This window comes from Scyliorhinus torazame, chromosome 9 (genome assembly GCF_047496885.1).
Source record: "Scyliorhinus torazame isolate Kashiwa2021f chromosome 9, sScyTor2.1, whole genome shotgun sequence".
Taxonomy (NCBI): Eukaryota; Metazoa; Chordata; class Chondrichthyes; order Carcharhiniformes; family Scyliorhinidae; genus Scyliorhinus; species Scyliorhinus torazame.
Window position 1 is genome coordinate 1,540,785 of NC_092715.1, and position 19,921 is coordinate 1,560,705.

Here is a 19,921-nt window from a genome sequence, read left to right on the forward strand (position 1 = left end):
AAGTGCATGTCAGAAAGGCAAGGTCACAGTGATCATGGGGGACTTCAATATGCAGGTGGACTGGGGAAATAATGCTGCCAGTGGACCCAAGGAAAGGGAATTCATTGAATGTTTACAGGAGGGCTTTTTGGAACAGCTTGTGATGGAGCCCACGAGGGAACAGGCCAGTCTGGACTTAGTGTTATGTAATGAGCCAGACTTGATTAAAGATCTTAAAGTAAGGGAGCACTTAGGAGGCAGTGATCATAATATGGAAGAATTCAATCTCCAATTTGAAAGAAAGAAGGTAGAATCAGATGTAAAGGTGTTACAGTTAAATAAAGGTAACTACAGGGGCATGAGGGAGGAACTGACGAAAATCGACTGGGAGCAGAGCCTAGTGGGAAAGATAGTAGAACAGCAATGGCAGGAGTTTCTGGGAGTAATTGAGGACACAGTGCAGAGGTTCATCCCAAAGAAAAGAAAGGTTATCAGAGGGGGGATTAGGCAGCCATGGCTGACAAAGGAAGTTAGGGAATGCATCAAAGCAAAAGAGAAAGCCTATAATGTGGCAAAGAGTAGTGGGAAGTCAGAAGATTGGGAAGGCTACAAAAACAAACAGAGGATAACAAAGAGAGAAATAAGGAAAGAGAGGATCAAATATGAAGGTAGGCTAGCCAGTAACATTAGGAATGATAGTAAAAGTTTCTTTAAATACATTAAAAACAAACAGGAGGCAAAAGTTGACATTGGGCCGCTCCAAAATGACGCTGGTAATTTTGTGATGGGAAACAAGGAAATAGCTGAGGAACTAAATAAGTACTTTGCGTCAGTCTTCACAGTAGAAGACATCAGTAATATCCCAACAATTCCGGAGAGTCAGGGGGCAGAGTTGAATATGGTAGCCATCACAAAGGAGAAAGTGCTAGAGAAACTAAGAGGTCTAAAAATTGATAAATCTCCGGGCCCAGGTGGACTACATCCTAGAGTTCTAAAGGAGATAGCTGAAGAAATAGTGGAGGCGTTAGTTATGATCTTTCAAAAGTCACTGGAGTCAGGGAAAGTCCCAGGGGATTGGAAAATCGCTGTTGTAACCCCCCTGTTCAAGAAGGGAACAAGGAAAAAGATGGAAAATTATAGGCCAATTAGCCTAACCTCGGTTGTTGGCAAGATTCTAGAATCCATTGTTAAGGATGAGATTTCTAAATTCTTGGAAGTGCAGGGTCAGATGAGGACAAGTCAGCATGGATTTAGTAAGGGGAGGTCGTGTCTGACAAACCTGTTAGAGTTCTTTGAAGAGATAACAAATAGGTTAGACCAAGGAGAGCCAATGGATGTTATCTATCTTGACTTCCAAAAGGCCTTTGATAAGGTGCATCACGGGAGACTGCTGAGTAAAATAAGGGCCCATGGTATTCGAGGCAAGGTACTAACATGGATTGACGATTGGCTGTCAGGCAGAAGGCAGAGAGTTGGGATAAAAGGTTCTTTTTCGGAATGGCAACCAGTGACGAGTGGTGTCCCGCAGGGTTCAGTGTTGGGGCCACAGCTGTTCTCTTTATATATTAACGATCTAGATGACGGGACTGGGGGCATTCTGGCTAAGTTTGCCGATGATACAAAGATAGGTGGAGGGGCAGGTAGTATGGATGAGGTGGGGAGGCTGCAGAAAGATTTAGACAGTTTAGGAGAGTGGTCCAAGAAATGGCTGATGAAATTCAACGTGGGCAAGTGCGAGGTCTTGCACTTTGGAAAAAAGAATAGAGGCGTGGACTATTTTCTAAACGGTGACAAAATTCATAATGCTGAAGTGCAAAGGGACTTGGGAGTCCTAGTGCCGGATTCTCTAAAGGTAAACTTGCAGGTTGAGTCCGTAATTAAGAAAGCAAATGCAATGTTGTCATTCATCTCAAGAGGCTTGGAATATAAAAGCAGGGATGTACTTCTGAAGCTTTATAAAGCATTAGTTAGGCCCCATTTAGAATACTGTGAGCAAGTTTGGGCCCCACACCTCAGGAAGGACATACTGGCACTGGAGCGGGTCCAGCGGAGATTCACACGGATGATCCCAGGAATGGTAGGCCTAACATACGATGAACGTCTGAGGATCCTGGGATTATATTCATTGGAGTTTAGGAGGTTGAGGGGAGATCTAATAGAAACTTACAAGATAATGAATGGCTTAGATAGGGTGGACGTAGGGAAGTTGTTTCCATTATCAGGGGAGACTAGGACCCGGGGGCACAGCCTTAGAATAAAAGGGAGTCACTTTAGAACAGAGATGAGGAGAAATTTCTTCAGCCAGAGAGTGGTGGGTCTGTGGAATTCATTGCCACAGAGGGCGGTGGAGGCCGGGACATTGAGTGTCTTTAAGACAGAAGTTGATAAATTCTTGATTTCTCGAAGAATTAAGGGCTATGGAGAGAGAGCGGGTAAATGGAGTTGAAATCAGCCATGATTGAATGGTGGAGTGGACTCGATGGGCCGAATGGCCTTACTTCCGCTCCTATGTCTTATGGTCTTATGGTCTTATAGTATGTAGATTGTCCGACTAGAGGGGAGGCCATATTGGATTTGGTACTTGGTAATGAACCAGGGCAAGTGATAGAATCATAGAATAGAATCATAGAAGTTTACAGCATGGAAACAGGCCCTTCGGCCCAACCAGTCCATGCCGCCCAGTTTTTACCATTAAGCTAGTCCCAGTTGCCCGCACTTGGCCCATAACCCTCTATACCCATCTTACCCATGTAACTATCAAAATGCTTTTTAAAAGACACAATTGTACCCGCCTCTACTACTGCCTCTGGCAGCACATTCCAGACACTCACTACCCTCTGAGTGAAGAAATTGCCCCTCTGGGCCCTTCTGAATCTCTCCCCTCTCACCTTAAACCTATGCCCTCTAGTTTTAGACTCCCCTACCTTTGGGAAAAGATGTTGACTATCTACCTTATCTTTGCCCCTCATTATTTTATAGACCTCTATAAGATCACCACTAAGCCTCCTACGCTCCAAGGAAAAAAGTCCCAGTCTATCCAGCCTCTCCTTATAACTCGAACCATCAAGTCCCGGCAACATCCTAGTAAATCTTTTCTGCACTCTTTCTAGTTTAATAATATCCTTTCTATAATAGGGTGACCAGAACTGCACACAGTATTCCAAGTGTGGCCGTACCAATGTCTTGTACAACTTCAACAAGACGTCCCAACTCCTGTATTCAATGTTCTGACCAATGAAACCAAGCATGCCGAATGCCTTCTTCACCACCCTGTCCACCTGCGACTCCACCTTCAAGGAGCTATGAACCTGTACTCCTAGATCTCTTTGTTCTATAACTCTCCCCAACGCCATACCATTAACTGAGTAGGTCCTGGCCTGATTCGATCTGCCAAAATGCATCACCTCACATTTATCTAAATTAAACTCCAGATAGATAGATTTGTTAGTGGGGGAGCATTTTGGAGATAGTGACCACAATTCTGTGACTTTCACTTTAGTAATGGAGAGGGATAGGTGCGTGCAACAGGGCAAGGTTTACAATTGGGGGAAGGGTAAATACGATGTTGTCAGACAAGAATTGAAGTGCATAAGTTGGGAACATAGGCTGTCAGAGAAGGACACAAGTGAAATGTGGAACTTGTTCAAGGAACAGGTACTACGTGTCCTTGATATGTATGTCCTTGTCAGGCAGGGAAGAGATGGTCGAGTGAGGGAACCATGGTTGACAAGAGAGGTTGAATGACTTGTTAAGAGGAAGAAGGAGACTTATGTAAGGCTGAGGAAACAAGGTTCAGACAGGGCACTGGAGGGATACAAGATAGCCAGGAGGGAACTGAAGAAAGAGAGCTAAGAAAGGGCATGAAAAATCTTTGGCGGGTAGGATCAAGAAAAACCCCAAGGCCTTTTACACATATGTGAGAAATATGAGAATGACTAGAGCGAGGGTAGGTCCGATCAAGGACAGTAGCGGGAGATTGTGTATTGAGTCTGAAGAGATAGGAGAGGTCTTGAATGAGTACTTTTCTTCTGTATTTACAAATGAGAGGGGCGATATTGTTGGAGAGGACAGTGTGAAACAGACTGGTAAGCTCGAGGAAATACTTGTTAGGAAGGAAGATGTGTTGGGCATTTTGAAAAACTTGAGGACAGACGAGTCCCCCGGGCCTGACGGGATATATCCAAGGGTTCTATGGGAAGCAAGAGATGAAATTGCAGAGCCGTTGGCAATGATCTTTTCGTCCTCACTGTCAACAGGGGTGGTACCAGGGGATTGGAGAGTGGAGAATGTCGTGCCCCTGTTCAAAAAAGGGGGAATAACCCAGGGAATTACAGGCCAGTTAGTCTTACTTCGGTGGTAGGCAAAGTAATGGAAAGGGTACTGAAGGATAGGATTTCTGAGCATCTGGAAAGACACTGCTTGATTAGGGATAGTCAGCACGGATTTGTGAGGGGTAGGTCTTGCCTTACAAGTCTTATTGAATTCTTTGAGGAGGTGACCAAGCATGTGGATGAAGGTAAAGCAGTGGATGTAGTGTACATGGATTTTAGTAAGGCATTTGATGAGGTTCCCCATGGTAAGCTTATGCAGAAAGTAAGGAGGCATGGGATAGTGGGAAATTTGGCCAGTTGGATAATGAACTGGCTAACCGATAGAAGTCAGAGAGTGGTGGTGGATGGCAAATATTCAGCCTGGAGCCCAGTTACCAGTGGCGTACTGCAGGGATCAGTTCTGCGTCCTCTGCTGTTTGTGATTTTCATTAATGATTTGGATGAGGAAGTTGAAGGATGGGTCGGTAAATTTGCAGACGATACGAAGATTGGTGGAGTTGTGGATAGTGAGGAGGGCTGTTGTCAGTTGCAAAGAGACATAGATAGGATGCAGAGCTGGGCTGAGAAGTGGTAGATGGAGTTTAACCCTGAAAAGTGTGTGTTGGCCATTTTGGAAGGACAAATATGAATGCGGAATACAGGGTTAACGATAGGTTTCTTGGCAATGTGGAGGAGCAGAGAGATATTGGGATCTATGTTCATAGATCTTTGAAAGTTGCCACTCAAGTGGATAGAACTGTGAAGAAGGCCTCTGGTGTGCAAGCGTTCATTAGCAGAGGGATTGAATTTAAGAGCCGTGAGGTGATGATGCAGCTGTACAAAACCTTGGTAAGGCCACATTTGGAGTACTGTGTACATGTAGAGGGTGCCATCTCTGCTACTCCACTACTGGGCCGATATCTGGGGTTTGAGTATCTGTGTGTGTCTCTCTCCAGCTGGCACTGAAACTTCAGAGGCCAGGGGATGCCGCACTGGGACACCTCCACGGAAGAGAGCACTGAATCAAGCCTGCCGTTTATCCCTAACCGGAAGCCTGAGGCTTATATCACACAGATATCCAGACCCCTACCAATGCCCAGGTGATTCTCTCTCTTGCCGGTGGTGCAACACCCACCCGGTTCCTACTTCGCTGGAGTAGCTTTCCCAAGAGAGAGAATAGGACACTGCTGTTTATTACCTAACCAGCAGCCTGTCCTGAGTGAATCGCTCAAGATGACCCTAGATTCTCGACCCCGGAATTAAGGTGAGGAATATCTTAACAATGACTTGGTCAGAGATCGCTGGTGAGAGATTGAAGAATTTAAACGACTCCAATTATCAGCAAATCAAGGTTTATTGCAAAACCCAGGTCAAAATCATCAAACAGAAGAAATTATAATAAAATCTTAAACTCTAACACAAACTAAGTCTATTCAGAAAGTACTATAACGGACACAACGAAAATCTTATTGTTACACAGTTTTAGCAATGACACAGAACACAAATCAAGTCCCCTTCCCCAAAGCCTCAACCACTATCAAAGTCAAGGGAGCTTCGCAAGCTGCTGCAGGGTACTTACGGTCACAGGCTGCAGAGGTCAAGTCAAAGGTGGAGAGGTCGAGCCAAGAGCCAAGAGACCCTCAATCGAAACACAGCCCCTTTTATACCCGTTTTTACCTGGCTTTTTCCTGTGTTCGGCCAGCCCCTTTTGCATTGAATTGGTAAGGTTTAAAGTTCCCGCTGGTCCCGCCCCCTTTGAGCCGGTCAGAGCTGTCGACTTCCGGGTTTTCCTCCTCCTTTGCGTTGTATCAGTCCAAATTTAAAGTTCCCGCTGGTCCCGCCCCCTTTGAGCCGGTCAGAGCTGTTTGCTTCCGGGTATTCCTCGCAGGTCCGCTCCTTCCAGCCAGGCAGACCTGCCGCGATTTGAATTTGGCGCCGACTCCGCCCCCTCCTCCCAGTGAGTTCCTGCCGGTGGCTTCTGTCAAGATTGGAGTACCTCCCCCAGGTCCGCCTCCAACTTGGTTTTTTCTACCGTTTATCTTCAAGGGGCTTTTCCAGCGCAATATACTGAGCCCAGACAGTCTGCTTTTTGGGATAACAAGGTTAAGCTCTCTTGTGAAGATTTTCAGTCTTCCAGCTGCTCCGGAGATGGCTGCTATTCTCACCTTGCTATGTTGATGGGGTGTTAATTGGATTCTACTCTGGTGGAGGCCAAGTCATTTACATCTGCATGGGGCTATGACCATCCCATTATCCTGCTTGCAGGCAGGCCCCCTGTGTATTCCCGTGCCCCTTTGTCTGTGTTTTAATCTTGTCTCGTTGTCTGGCTCCTTCTTCCTTGTAGCTCCTAGGGGGGGGTTTGTAAATACCTATGCCCCTACTCAGCTCAGCGGACCAAGCCTGCTGGGAAATCTGGTTACGTTCTCTTGGCTGAAAAGTCAGTTTACAGTCTCTGGGTTTTATTCTTGGGCAGTCCAAAAAGGGCCGAATTGCCCGAAAACCTTACAGCAAGCGTTCATTAGCAGAGGGATTGAATTTAAGAGCCGTGAGGTGATGATGCAGCTGTACAAAACCTTGGTAAGGCCACATTTGGAGTACTGTGTACAGTTCTGGTCGCCTCATTTTAGGAAGGATGTGGAAGCTTTGGAAAAGGTGCAAAGGAGATTTACCAGGATGTTGCCTGGAATGGAGAGTAGGTCTTACGAGGAAAGGTTGAGGGCGCTAGGCCTTTTATCATTAGAACAGCGAAGGATGAGGGGCGACTTGATAGAGGTTTATAAGATGATCAGGGGAATAGATAGAGTAGACAGTCAGAGACTTTTTCCCCGGGTGGAACAAACCATTACAAGGGGACATAAATTTAAGGTGAAAGGTGGAAGATATAGGAGGGATATCAGAGGTAGGTTCTTTACCCAGAGAGTAGTGGGGGCATGGAATGCACTGCCTGTGGAAGTAGTTGAGTCGGAAACATTAGGGACCTTCAAGCAGCTATTGGATAGGTACATGGATTACGGGAAAATGATATAGTGTAGATTTATTTGTTCTTAAGGGCAGCACGGTAGCATTGTGGATAGCACAATTGCTTCACAGCTCCAGGGTCCCAGGTTCGATTCCGGCTTGGGTCACTGTCTGTGCGGAGTCTGCACATCCTCCCCGTGTGTGCGTGGGTTTCCTCCGGGTGCACCGGTTTCCTCCCACAGTCCAAAGATGTGCAGATTAGGTGGATTGGCCAATGATAAATTGACCTTAGTGACCAAAATTGCCCTTGGTGTTGGGTGGAGGTGTTGAGTTTGGGTAGGGTGCTCTTTCCAAGAGCCAGTGCAGACTCAAAGGGCCGAATGGCCTCCTTCTGCACTGTAAATTCAATGATAATCTATGATTAATCTAGGACAAAGGTTCGGCACAACATCGTGGGCCGAAGGGCCTGTTCTGTGCTGTATTTTCTATGTTCTATGTTCTATGTATATAAACCACCCCGAACCCCTCGATTAGATTCCAGTCTGTAACTCACTCCCGGGTATCTGTTATTCTATATATAAACCATCCTGAACCCCTCGATTAGATTCCAGTCGGTAACTCACTCCCGGGTATCTGTTATTCTATATATAAACCACCCCGAACCCCTCGATTAGATTCCAGTCTGTAACTCACTCCCGGGTATCTGTTATTCTATATATAAACCACCCCGAACCCCTCGATTAGATTCCAGTCTGTAACTCACTCCCGCGTATCTGTTATTCTATATATAAACCACCCCGAACCCCTCGATTAGATTCCAGTTTGTAACTCACTCCCGGGTATCTGTTATTCTATATATAAACCATCCTGAACCCCTCGATTAGATTCCAGTCTGTAACTCATTCCCGGGTATCTGTTATTCTATATATAAACCACACCGAACCCCTCGTTTAGATTCCAGTCTGTAACTCACTCCCGGGTATCTGTTATTCTCTATATAAACCACCCTGAACCCCTCGATTAGATTCCAGTCTGTAACTCACTCCCGGGTATCTGTTATTCTATATATAAACCACCCTGAACCCCTCGATTAGATTCCAGTCTGTAACTCACTCCCGGGTATCTGTTATTCTCTACATAAACCACCCTGAACCCCTCGATTAGATTCCAGTCTGTAACTCACTCCCGGGTATCTGTTATTCTATATATAAACCATCCTGAACCCCTCGATTAGATTCCAGTCTGTAACTCACTCCCGGGTATCTGTTATTCTCTATATAAACCACCCCGAACCCCTTGATTAGATTCCAGTCTGTAACTCACTCCCGGGTATCTGTTATTCTCTATATAAACCACCCTGAACCCCTCGATTAGATTCCAGTCTGTAACTCACTTCCGGGTATCTGTTATTCTATATATAAACCATCCCAAACCCCTCGATTAGATTCCAGTCTGTAACTCGCTCCCGGGTATGTTATTCTATAGATTACATTCAAACCTCTCCCACCCATTGACATATAACTGATCCTGTGTTTGTCTATTGCCCAGCTGTTATTAAATACTATATTTCTGTCTGGGAGATGCTCAAGTGTCTCTTGGTCATAAAACACATGTTGGAATTTAGAAGAATGAGAGGCAACCTTATTGAGACATTCCGGATTCTCAGGGGGTTTGACAGGGTCGATGCTGAGAGGATGTTTCCCCTTGTGGGAGAGTCTGGGACCTGAGGGAATAATCTCAGACTGACGGGGTCGTCCATTTAACACAGAGATGAGGAGGAATTTTGTCTCTCAGAGGGTCGTGAGTCTGCGGAATTCTTTACCGCAGAGCGCTGTCAAGTCCGGGTCGTTAAGTACGTTAAAGATTGAGAGACAGATTTTTAATCAGGGAGTGTTTGATGAATGTAGGAATTTCAGAGATATTGAATTATGTGTATTTGGTGCAGTAAGGGTTAAAAACCTGTGTTAGTGTGTGCGACTGCCGTAGTCACGTTTTTAAAATCCTGGTTTGAAAGACCGCTCGACTTTTTCAAGCCAGATGTGTAATTGAAGCATCGTGAAAGTCTGGAATAATGAACTAATGGTCATTGTGAATCACTTTTACCGCCGTGTCTGGTTACGATGGGAACTCCCATTGCCAAGCGGAAGGAGGACGGCGCACCATGGTGAACCCAGCCCACTGTGTTCTGCTCAGTGAGATGTTGTCGTTAATGGGAGGAGTCTGTGGTTGAAGCAGGCGGGTGTTGAGGTTGTCAGAAGTTTAGTTTGTGTCTGGAAGGGGAGCTGAGAAGGTTTCTGGAGAATACAGCCAGAGATTCTGCATTATTCTGACAGGGGGTCAGGTCCCTTTCTTTAAGCAGCTGTAAAGATGTCTCTTTCTCAAAGTGGAGTGTCTAAGACATCTCTGTACAGCAAGTGTTCCTGAGTCTGCTAATTGTATTTTAAAGTGGATTGGGATCGGAGATGGTTCTGTTGTTTGAGTGGGAGTAAAGATAGCAGTTAAGGGTTCTTGTGTCACTGTATTGATTAGCATCGTTTAAGGGGTAATTGTAACTATTTGATGGTGTAATACTTTAACACTGTGTTTGTGATAAAGTTTGTTTTAATAAACCCGATCCCTATTTCATTATGAAATCACTCCCGTGAGCGAGGAACCCTTTCCGCACAGTCTGACAAAATAACACTAAAGATTGGGCTTTCTGTCCAGTTTGTGTGCCACCGTTGGGGTCGGGTCCTGGACCTTGTTAACGGTTATGGGACGTGGCACAGTGGTTAACATTGCTGCCTCACGGCACTGAGGACCCGGGTTCGAATCCCAGCTCTGGGTCACTGTCCGTGTGGAGTTTGCACATTCTCCCCGTGTCTGCGTGGGTTTCGCCCCCACAACCCAAAGTTGTACAGGAGAGGTGGATTGGCCACACTAAATTGCCCCTTAATTGGAAAAAAAAAATTGGGTACTCTAAATTTACTTTAAAAATTAATGGTTCTGGGGGAAAGGCGGGAAAGTGGAGCTGGCGATTACAACAGATCGGCTATGATCCCATTGAAGGCCAGAGCAGATTTGATGGGCCGAATGGCCTATTCTGCTCCTCCGTCCTATCGTCTTATTCTTCAGATGCTGTTACTTTGCTGGTCTCTGTCTAATCCTGAATGACCGTCCTTTGCTTAACTTTTAGTTTAAAACCAACTATGCCACGAGAACTGTGAAGCCAATCGCTGCGGACAATGAAACCATCAAATGGGGCTCAGTGATCAGCAACGTTTCACAGGCCATGAATCTTCTTTTGAACGTGACCGAAGAGGTGATCCCAGTAGCAGGTGCCGTCAATGCAGTCAATGCCCTGGGCCTTGTCGTATTCTCAATGGGCTTTGGGCTTGTGATTGGAAACATGAAAGAAGAAGGCATGGCTATCCGTGATTTCTTCAACTGCCTCAATGAAGCCATTATGCAGTTGGTCTCTGTCATCATGTGGTATGAAGTTTAAAGTTAAATATAAATATACGCCTTGCTTGGAGCTTTATTATAGCTCTGTGTGCAGCTCTGCGTGGCCTGTGTGTGCGTGTGTGTGTGTGTGTGTGTGCGTCTGTGTGTGTGTGTGCGTGTGTGTGCGTGTGTGCGCGTGTGTGCAGCTCTGCGTGGCCTGTGTGTGTGTGTGTGCGTGTGTGTGTGTGCGTGTGTGCGCGTGTGTGTGTGTCTGTGCGTGTGTGCGCGTGTGTGTGCGTGCGTGTGTGTGCGTGTGTGTATGCGCGTGTGTGTGTGTGTGTGCGTGTGTGTGTGTGTGCAGCTCTGCGTGGCCTGTGTGTGCGTGTGTGTGTGTGTGTGTGTGTGTCTGTGTGTGTGTGCGCGTGTGTGCGTGTGTGTGTGCGTGTGTGCGTGTGTGCGTGTGTGTATGCGTGTGCGTGTGTGTGTGTGTGCGTGTGTGCGTGTGTGCGTGCGTGTGTGCGTGTGTGTATGCGCGTGTGTGTGTGTGTGTGCGTGTGTGTGTGTGCAGCTCTGCGTGGCCTGTGTGTGTGTGTGTGTGTGTGTGCGTCTGTGTGTGTGTGCGCGTGTGTGTGTGTGTGTGTGTGTGCGTGTGTGTGTGTGTGTGTGCGTGTGTGTGTGTGTGCAGCTCTGCGTGGCCTGTGTGTGTGTGTGCGTGTGCAGCTCTGCGTGGCCTGTGTGTGTGTGTGTGCATGTGTGTGTGCAGCTCTGCGTGGCCTGTGTGTGTGTGTGTGTGTGTGTGTGTGCAGCTCTGCGTGGCCTGTGTGTGTGTGTGTGTGTGTGCAGCTCTGCGTGGCCTGTGTGTGTGTGTGTGTGTGTGCAGCTCTGCGTGGCCTGTGTGTGTGTGCGTGTGCAGCTCTGCGTGGCCTGTGTGTGTGTGTGTGTGTGCGTGTGTGTGTGCAGCTCTGCGTGGCCTGTGTGTGTGTGTGTGTGTGTGTGCAGCTCTGCGTGGCCTGTGTGTGTGTGTGTGCAGCTCTGCGTGGCCTGTGTGTGTGTGTGTGTGTGTGTGTGTGTGCAGCTCTGCGTGGCCTGTGTGTGTGTGTGTGTGTGTGTGTGTGTGTGCGTTGATGTACCATCAATGACGACAGACGAGAGTCGGAAGAGTAAACTGTGGCTTTAATCAGCTAAAGGACACCTGCTGGCAGCCAGTCCCAGAATGAGGGCAGGGCTGGAGGTCAGCCACCTTTATACTGGAGCCCGAGGGGCGGAGCCAGCAGGGACTAACCCAGGCATGTAACAAACAGTAAGTACAGTAAGTACAATATGATACAGTGGTTCACCACATTCACCCCCTGTTAAAAAAGAGTCCGGCGGGGGTGAAGTGGACGGGTTGAATTAACGATCGAGTTTTGGATTTCGGCGGCAGCGGTGCGCAGGGGCCTTCTGGGAGGTGAGTAGTGTATTTAAAAGCCTTGCCTGGTCCCGTGTCTGTTCTTCTTTTCTGTTTTATTTGTTTTTATATAAGGCGGGAACCGGAAGTTCGACCCACGGACCTCTGGCAAGTCCCCCCCCCCCCCCCCCCCCCCCGTCCCCCCCCCAACCAATAAATTCTGGTGGAGAGGAAACCCGAGACCCATTGGTGTAAGGTAAGTGCCATATTATATTATTATTATATTATTAGCATTGTGCAGGTCAAGGATCGGAGGTGGAGGAGCAGTCTCTGTCAGCGAGAGAACCTGAGAACATCTAAGACACTCAGAAGGTAAGTAAGTGATTTTTACTTATTTTACTTTTATACCTTTTTTCAAATTGTGTGTGTCGGGGGGAAACTGAAGTGACATCACAGAAAAGCTGTGGCCAGAGTGGCTGGTTGGGATTCTAGCCTAAATTTAAAAAAAATTTGAGTATTTGGGAACTAATTAAACATAATAACTTAATTATAATTTAGAGGATATCTAAGCCAGAGATCGGAGAGTATTATAGTTAGCTATCGCATTTCTATTAGAAATCTAGTGCTAGGAAACAGATAGTTGACAGTAACTTTGAAATTTAAAAAAAAAAGTATTTTTAAAAAAAGACAAATTTTAATTTTAATTAATTGACGCAATGTCAGTTAGAGGGGTGCTGTGCTCTGACTGTGAGATGTGGCAGGTCCGGGAGGCTTCCAGCGTCCCGGATGGCTTCATCTGCAGAAAGTGCACCCAACTGGAGCTCCTCACAGACCGCATGGTTCGGTTGGAGCAGCAATTGGATGCACTGAGGAGCATGCAGGTGGCGGAAAGCGTCATAGATCGCAGTTATGTAAATGTGGTCACACCCAAGCTGCAGGCAGAGAAATGGGTGACCACCAGAAAGGGCAGGCAGTCAGTGCAGGAATCCCCTGTGGTTGTCCCCCTCTCGAACAGATATACCCCTTTGGATACTGTCGGGGGGGATAGCCTATCAGAGGAAAACAGCAGCAGCCAGAGCAGTGGCACCACGGCTGGCTCTGATGTTCAGAAGGGAGGGTCAAAGCGCAGAAGAGTAATAGTAATAGGGGACTCTATAGTCAGGGGCACAGATAGGCGCTTCTGTGGACGTGAAAGAGACTCCAGGATGGTATGTTGCCTCCCTGGTGCCAGGGTCCAGGATGTCTCCGAACGGGTAGAGGGAATCCTCAAGGGGGAGGGCAAACAGGCAGAGGTCGTTGTACATATTGGTACTAACGACATAGGCAGGAAGGGGCATGAGGTCCTGCAGCAGGAGTTCAGGGAGCTAGGCAGAAAGTTAAAAGACAGGGCCTCGAGGGTTGTAATCTCGGGATTACTCCCTGTGCCACGTGCCAGTGAGGCTAGAAATAGGAAGATAGAGCAGATAAACACGTGGCTAAACAGCTGGTGTAGGAGGGAGGGTTTCCGTTATCTGGACCACTGGGAGCTCTTCCGGGGCAGGTGTGACCTGTATAAGATGGACGGGTTGCATCTAAACCGGAGAGGCATAAATATCCTGGCCGCGAGGTTTGCTAGTGTCACACGGGTGGGTTTAAACTAGTATGGCAGGGGGGTGGGCACGGGAGCAATAGGTCAGAAGGTGAGAGCATTGAGGGAGAACTAGGGAATAGGGACAGTGTGGCTCTGAGGCAGAGCAGACGGGGAGAAGTTGCTGAACACAGCGGGTCTGGTGGCCTGAAGTGCATATGTTTTAATGCAAGGAGCATTACGGGTAAGGCAGATGAACTTAGAGCTTGGATTACTACTTGGAACTATGATGTTGTTGCCATTACAGAGACCTGGTTGAGGGAAGGGCAGGATTGACAGCTAAACGTTCCAGGATTTAGATGTTTCAGACGGGATAGAGGGGGATGTAAAAGGGGAGGCGGAGTTGCGCTACTTGTTCGGGAGAATATCACAGCTATACTGCGAGAGGACACCTCAGAGGGCAGTGAGGCTATATGGGTAGAGATCAGGAATAAGAAGGGAGCAGTCACAATGTTGGGGGTATACTACAGGCCTCCCAACAGCCAGCGGGAGATAGAGGAGCAGATAGGTAGACAGATTTTGGAAAAGAGTAAAAACAACAGGGTTGTGGTGATGGGAGACTTCAACTTCCCCAATATTGACTGGGACTCACTTAGTGCCAGGGGCTTAGACGGGGCGGAGTTTGTAAGGAGCATCCAGGAGGGCTTCTTAAAACAATATGTAAACAGTCCAACTAGGGAAGGGGCGGTACTGGACCTGGTATTGGGGAATGAGCCCGGCCAGGTGGTAGATGTTTCAGTAGGGGAGCATTTCGGTAACAGTGACCACAATTCAGTAAGTTTTAAAGTACTGGTGGACAAGGATAAGAGTGGTCCGAGGATGAATGTGCTAAATTGGGGGAAGGCTAATTATAACAATATTAGGCGGGAACTGAAGAACATAGATTGGGGGCGGATGTTTGAGGGCAAATCAACATCTGACATGTGGGAGGCTTTCAAGTGTCAGTTGAAAGGAATACAGGACCGGCATGTTCCTGTGAGGAAGAAGGATAAATACGGCAATTTTCGGGAACCTTGGATGACGAGTGATATTGTAGGCCTCGTCAAAAAGAAAAAAGAGGCATTTGTCTGGGCTAAAAGGCTGGGAACAGACGAAGCCTGTGTGGCATATAAGGAAAGTAGGAAGGAACTTAAGCAAGGAGTCAGGAGGGCTAGAAGGGGTCACGAAAAGTCATTGGCAAATAGGGTTAAGGAAAATCCCAAGGCTTTTTACACATACATAAAAAGCAAGAGGGTAGCCAGGGAAAGGGTTGGCCCACTGAAGGATAGGCAAGGGAATCTATGTGTGGAGCCAGAGGAAATGGGCGAGGTACTAAATGAATACTTTGCATCAGTATTCACCAAAGAGAAGGAATTGGTAGATGTTGAGTCTGGAGAAGGGGGTGTAGATAGCCTGGGTCACATTGTGATCCAAAAAGACGAGGTGTTGGGTGTCTTAAAAAATATTAAGGTAGATAAGTCCCCAGGGCCTGATGGGATCTACCCCAGAATACTGAAGGAGGCTGGAGAGGAAATTGCTGAGGCCTTGACAGAAATCTTTGGATCCTCGCTGTCTTCAGGGGATGTCCCGGAGGACTGGAGAATAGCCAATGTTGTTCCTCTGTTTAAGAAGGGTAGCAAGGATAATCCAGGGAACTACAGGCCGGTGAGCCTTACTTCAGTGGTAGGGAAATTATTCTTCGAGACAGGATCTACTCCCATTTGGAAGCAAATGGACGTATTAGTGAGAGGCAGCACGGTTTTGTGAAGGGGAGGTCGTGTCTCACTAACTTGATAGAGTTTTTCGAGGAGGTCACTAAGATGATTGATGCATGTAGGGCAGTCGATGTTGTCTATATGGACTTCAGTAAGGCCTTTGACAAGGTCCCTCATGGTAGACTAGTACAAAAGGTGAAGTCACACGGGATCAGGGGTGAACTGGCAAGGTGGATACAGAACTGGCTAGGCCATAGAAGGCAGAGGGTAGCAATGGAGGGATGCTTTTCTAATTGGAGGGCTGTGACCAGTGGTGTTCCAGAGGGATCAGTGCTGGGACCTTTGCTCTTTGTAGTATATATAAATGATTTGGAGGAAAATGTAACTGGTCTGATTAGTAAGTTTGCAGACGACACAAAGGTTGGTGGAATTGCGGATAGCGATGAGGACTGTCTGAGGATACAGCAGGATTTAGATTGTCTGGAGACTTGGGCGGAGAGATGGCAGATGGAGTTTAATCCGGACAAATGTGAGGTAATGCATTTTGGAAGGGCTAATGCAGGTAGGGAATATACAGTGAATGGTAGAACCCTCAAGAGTATTGAAAGTCAAAGGGATCTAGGAGTACAGGTCCACAGGTCATTGAAAGGGGCAACACACATGGAGAAGGTAGTCAAGAAGGCATACGGCATGCTTGCCTTCATTGGCCGGGGCATTGAGTATAAGAATTGGCAAGTCATGTTGCAGCTGTATAGAACCTTAGTTAGGCCACACTTGGAGTATAGTGTTCAATTCTGGTCGCCACACTACCAGAAGGATGTGGAGGCTTTAGAGAGGGTGCAGAAGAGATTTACCAGAATGTTGCCTGGTATGGAGGGCATTAGCTCTGAGGAGCGATTGAATAAACTCGGTTTGTTCTCACTGGAACGAAGGAGGTTGAGGGGCGACCTGATAGAGGTATACAAAATTATGAGGGGCATAGACCGAGTGGATAGTCAGAGGCTTTTCCCCAGGGTAGAGGGGTCAATTACTAAGAGGCATAGGTTTAAGGTGAGAGGGGCAAGGTTTAGAGTAGATGTACGAGGCACGTTTTTTACGCAGAGGGTAGTGGGTGCCTGGAACTCGCTACCGGAGGAGGTAGTGGAGGCAGGGACGATAGGGACATTTAAGGGGCATCTTGACAAATACATGAATAGGATGGGAATAGAGGGATACGGACCCAGGAAGTGTAGAAGATTGTAGTTTAGTCGGGCAGTATGGTCGGCACGGGCTTGGAGGGCCGAAGGGCCTGTTCCTGTGCTGTACATTTCTTTGTTCTTTGTTCTTTGTTCTGTCGGGGGCTTTGACCTTCCGCTGTGATCGCCTCAGTCCCGGCTGTGGTGAGGACACTGGTGTCGGATGAAGCATTGAGGCCTGCGTGTCCGGGAGCCTGTCGTCCTCCGGATAAGTAGCAACGGAGGGAGACGGTGTAGAGTCGTGAGTGGTAACGGAGGGAGACAGTGTCGAGTCGGGGATAGTGGTGATGGTCGCTGGGGAACCTGCGGGTGCCAAGTCCCGAAGGGAGACTGTGTCCTCCTGCCCGTCATGGTGTGCACGTAGGCATATTGGGGGTTAGTATGGAGGAGAAGGACCCGTTCGACCAGGGGATCCGACTTGTGACTCCTCGCATGCTTCCGGAGGAGGACGGGCCCTGGAACCGTCAGCCAGGACGGGAGCGAGACCCCTGAGCTGGACTTCCTGGGGAAGACAAACATCCTCTCATGAGGGGTCACATTGGTGGCGTTATACAAGAGTGACCGGATGGAGTGGAGCGCATCGGGAAGGACTACCTGCCAGCGGGAGACAGGGAGACCTCCAGACCGTAGGGCAAGAAGGGCAGCCTTCCAGACCATCGCGTTCTCCCGCTCCACCTGTCCGTTCCCCCGGGGGTTGTACCTGGTCGTCCTGCTTGAGGCGATGCCCTTGCTAAGCAGGAACTGACGCAGCTCATCACTCATGAAGGAGGAACCCCGATCGCTCTGGATGTAAGTGGGGAAACCGAACAAGGTGAAGAGGCTGCGCAGGGCCTTGATGACTGTGGCAGAGGTCATGTCAGGGCACGGGATGGCGAAAGGGAAACGTGAGCACTCATCAATGATGTTGAGAAAGTGCACATTACGGTCAGTGGAGGGGAGGGGCCCTTTGAAATTGATGCTGAGGCGCTCAAAGGGGCGGGAGGCCTTCACCAGAGGCACTCTGTCCGGCCGATAGAAGTGCGGCTTGCACTCTGCGCAGATCTGGCAGTTCCTGGTCACGGTCCTGACTTCCTCGATGGAGTAAGGCAGGTTCTGGGCCTTTATATAATGGAAAAAACGGGTGACCCCCGGGTGACAGGGGTCATTGTGGAGGGCCCGGAGTCGGTCTACTTGTGCGCTGGCACATGTACCTCGGGAGAGAGCGTCTGGGGGCTCATTGAGCTTCCCAGGTCGATACAAGATATCATAATTATAGGTTGAGAGTTCGATCCTCCACCTCAGGATCTTATCATTCTTGATCCTGCCCTGCTGTGTGTTGTTAAACATGAAGGCAACCGACCGTTGGTCAGTGAGGAGAGAGAACCGCTTGCCGGCCAGGTAATGCCTCCAATGTCGCACAGCTTCCACAATGGCTTGGGCTTCCTTTTCGACGGAGGAGTGCCGAATTCCGGAGGCGTGGAGGGTTCAGGAGAAGAAATCCACGGGCCTGCCCATCTGGTTGAGGGTAGCGGCCAGAGAAAAGTCAGGCGCATCGCTCTCCATTTGGCACGGGATGGACTCGACTACTGCGTGCACCGCGGCTTTCTGCCGTGATGCGGTACAAGGCCAGACGGGCCTCAGCCGTCAGGGGAAAAATGGTGGATTTAATGAGGGGGCGGGCCTTGTCCGCATAATTGGGGACCCACTGGACATAGCAGGAGCAGAACCCCAGGCATCTCTTCAGGGTCTTGGGGCAGTGGAGGAGAGGGAGTTCCAGGAGGGGACGCATGCGGTCGGGATCGGGCCCTCGGACTCCGTGTTCCACAACATAGCCAAGGATGGCTAGGCGGGTTGTGCGGAAAACACATTTCTCCTTATTGTAGGTTAGGTTAAGGATCTTGGCGGTGTGGAGGAAATGTTGGAGGTTAGCGTCATGGTCCTGCTGGTCATGGCTGCAGATGGTGACATTATCCAGATATGGGAACATGGCTCGCAGTCCGTACTGGTCAACCATTCGGTCCATCTCCCGTTGGAAGACCGAGACTCCATTAATGACGCCGAAGGGGACCCTGAGGAAGTGGTAGAGGCGGCCATCTGCCTCGGAGGCAGTGTATTGGCGGTCCTCCGGGTGGATAGGGAGCTGGTGGTATGCGGACTTCAAGACTTGGTACTGCGCAATCTGATTGACCATGTCAGATATGCGGAGGAGAGGGTACGCATCGAGCTGCGTGCACCAGTTGATGGTCTGACTGTAGTCGATGACCATCCGGTGCTTCTCCCCAGTTTTGACGACCACCACTTGGGCTCTCCAGGGGCTAGTACTGGCCTCTATGATCCCTTCTCGCAGGAGTCGCTGGACCTCCGACCTGATAAAGGCCTTGTCCCGGGCACTGTATCGTCTGCTCCTAGTGGCGATGGGCTTACAGTCCGGGGTGAGGTTAGCAAAGAGCGGAGGTGGGGCGACATTAAGGGTCGAGAGGCTACAGACGGTGAGAGGGGGCAGGGGTCCATCGAACTCCAAGGTAAGACTCTTGAGGTGGCATTGGAAATCTAGACATAGTAGTAGGGCAGTGCAGAGATGGGGGAGGACGTAGAGCTTGAAATGTTTGTACTCGACTCCCGTACTGTAAGGGTTGGGACACAGTATCCACGGACTTCCACAGAATGTGATTCGGAAGCCAGGGAGATTTTCTGGGTCGCGGGTAAAATTGGGAGGGTGCAGCGCCGTACCGTATCTGGGTGAATGAAACTCTCCGTGCTCCCGGAGTTGAAGAGGCAGGTCATCTCGTGGCCGTTGATCCGGACGGCCATCATGGATTGAGGTTGAGATTGGTCGAGGGTGATGGAGGCGAGCTTCGGAAGGTAGGTGGGCTGATCGAGGGTAGCGGAGGCCAGCATACTATCTGGTGAGCAAAGGTTCCGGGAACGGCGGGGTGATTCCAAGATGGCGGCCCCCACGGGTCGCACGTGGCGGGTGACGTGGAAGATGGCGGCCCCCACGGGTCGCACGTGGCGGGTGTCGTGGAAGATGGCGGCCCCCACGGGTCGCACGTGGCGGATGACGTGGAAGATGGCGGCCCCCACGGGTCGCACGTGGCGGATGACGTGGAAGATGGCGGCCCCCACGGGTCGCACGTGGCGGGTGACGTGGAAGATGGCGGCCCCCACGGGTCTCACGTGGCAAATGACGTGGAAGATGGGGGCGGTCCCCGCGCTGCTGGGTTTAGAAACAGGTCGGGCCGGGCAGACTTTAGAGAAGTGGCCCTTCTTTCCGCACCCGTTGCAGATCGCGCTCCTCACTGGGCAGCGTTGTCTGGGCTGCTTATCCT

General features: G+C 49.1%; 1 protein-coding gene across 1 annotated transcript in view; it reads left to right on the forward strand.

Annotated features, from left to right (window-relative positions):
- The window catches only part of LOC140429044 (excitatory amino acid transporter 1-like), a 379,543-nt gene that overhangs the window by 253,492 nt on the left and 106,130 nt on the right, over nt 1–19,921 (forward strand). Inside the window, exon 6 of the mRNA XM_072515573.1 lies at nt 10,423–10,718. Coding sequence (XP_072371674.1) covers nt 10,423–10,718 — 296 coding nt within the window. The remainder of the gene's footprint in view (nt 1–10,422; nt 10,719–19,921) is intronic.